The sequence below is a fragment of the Penaeus monodon genome, chromosome 31 (assembly GCF_015228065.2).
Source record: "Penaeus monodon isolate SGIC_2016 chromosome 31, NSTDA_Pmon_1, whole genome shotgun sequence".
Classification (NCBI taxonomy): Eukaryota; Metazoa; Arthropoda; class Malacostraca; order Decapoda; family Penaeidae; genus Penaeus; species Penaeus monodon.
In genome coordinates, this window is record NC_051416.1 from 4,389,108 (window position 1) to 4,390,354 (window position 1,247).

The 1,247-nt window shown below is 37.3% G+C and overlaps 1 protein-coding gene across 1 annotated transcript in view; it reads right to left on the reverse strand.

Annotated features, from left to right (window-relative positions):
• The window catches only part of LOC119593007 (ran GTPase-activating protein 1-like), a gene marked incomplete at its 5' end in the record, with an annotated part of 7,001 nt that overhangs the window by 5,481 nt on the left and 273 nt on the right, over nucleotides 1-1,247 (reverse strand). Inside the window, 3 exon segments of the mRNA XM_037941898.1 lie at nucleotides 57-207; nucleotides 320-507; nucleotides 892-1,005. Of these exon segments, the coding sequence (XP_037797826.1) occupies nucleotides 57-207; nucleotides 320-507; nucleotides 892-1,005 (453 nt within the window).

Here is a 1,247-nt window from a genome sequence, read left to right on the forward strand (position 1 = left end):
CGATCAGGTACATGATGTGTATTTTGTATGTATGAGACTCATGGCCTGTGACCTACCCTCAGATTCTTGTGTCCAGAAGTTAAGGCTTTGGCAATCATCTTGGCTCCTGCTGTTTTAATGAGGCAATCTCCAAAATTGATCACTTCTAAGTTCTGCATCATTGGCAACTTGTCTGCCATTGCCTGAGCACCCTTGGGGGTAAAGGTGCTGAAAGAATAAACATCAACTTAAAAATTAATGACACACATAACTACACCTTATAATCAACTTCAATAATACTTCCTAAACAGATGTACAAAAGTTGTACTGACAGACTCACTTGTCATTGAGGTTAACGACCCTGAGGTTGTTGTTGGTACTGAAAGCATCTGCAAGTGCTGCAATCCCCTCATGGAAGATGCCATTCTGAGGCATGGCAACTTCTTCCAAAGTGCCTACAGCCTTGAAGAACTTTGCATAAACCTTTGCACCTTCCTTCTCAAGCCTGTTGCGACCAGCTATAAATACCTGTCATACAGTTAGAGTAAAAGCAGTTAACTGTTGTAATCTGTCAGCACCACATGAACTGACAACTTAACCCATTACTGGTTACAAAAAAAAAAAAGACGTGACAAAGCTGATAAGGTAACACCACTTATGCCAGGGAGAATTTCTGAATGGTGGGATCTTGCATGGGGATACGTCTGACGTAAAAAAAGGACCACAAAATCCATTTCACTGGTACTTGAAGAAACTTGTCAAGCATGCCATATAATACAGACAAACAGTAAAGAATTAACATACCATTCTCATTGGATATACAACAGTAATAATCTGATTTTTTAAAACAATCAACTACACAGATATTTATGTCAGCTAACTGATAAAACAAAATAGATTCTAACGACTGACCTTAAGAGCTAGTGGAGTTCCAGCAGCTTTTGCATTATCCACCAGCCTCATAAGAGACTCAGCAAGCATAGTACCTCCCTTAATGCCAAGTCCATTGTTGTTTAGTCTCAGCTCCTGCGGTCATAATAAAAGTTACTAGTATTCATAATTCTTTTTAGAACTGTACCTTACCAAAACTTGTTAGTATGAAGAACACTCCTACTAAAAAATGTCCTTTTCAGATTTTCAATTCCTTGAACTATATTTAAACATTATAAATTACCCAGTCAGGCAAATGATCAATCTTTCAAAATGTCTACATAAAAAAAAAAAAAATCAAACACATCAAATAGTCTTTTCTATCTTCCTCTAATAGT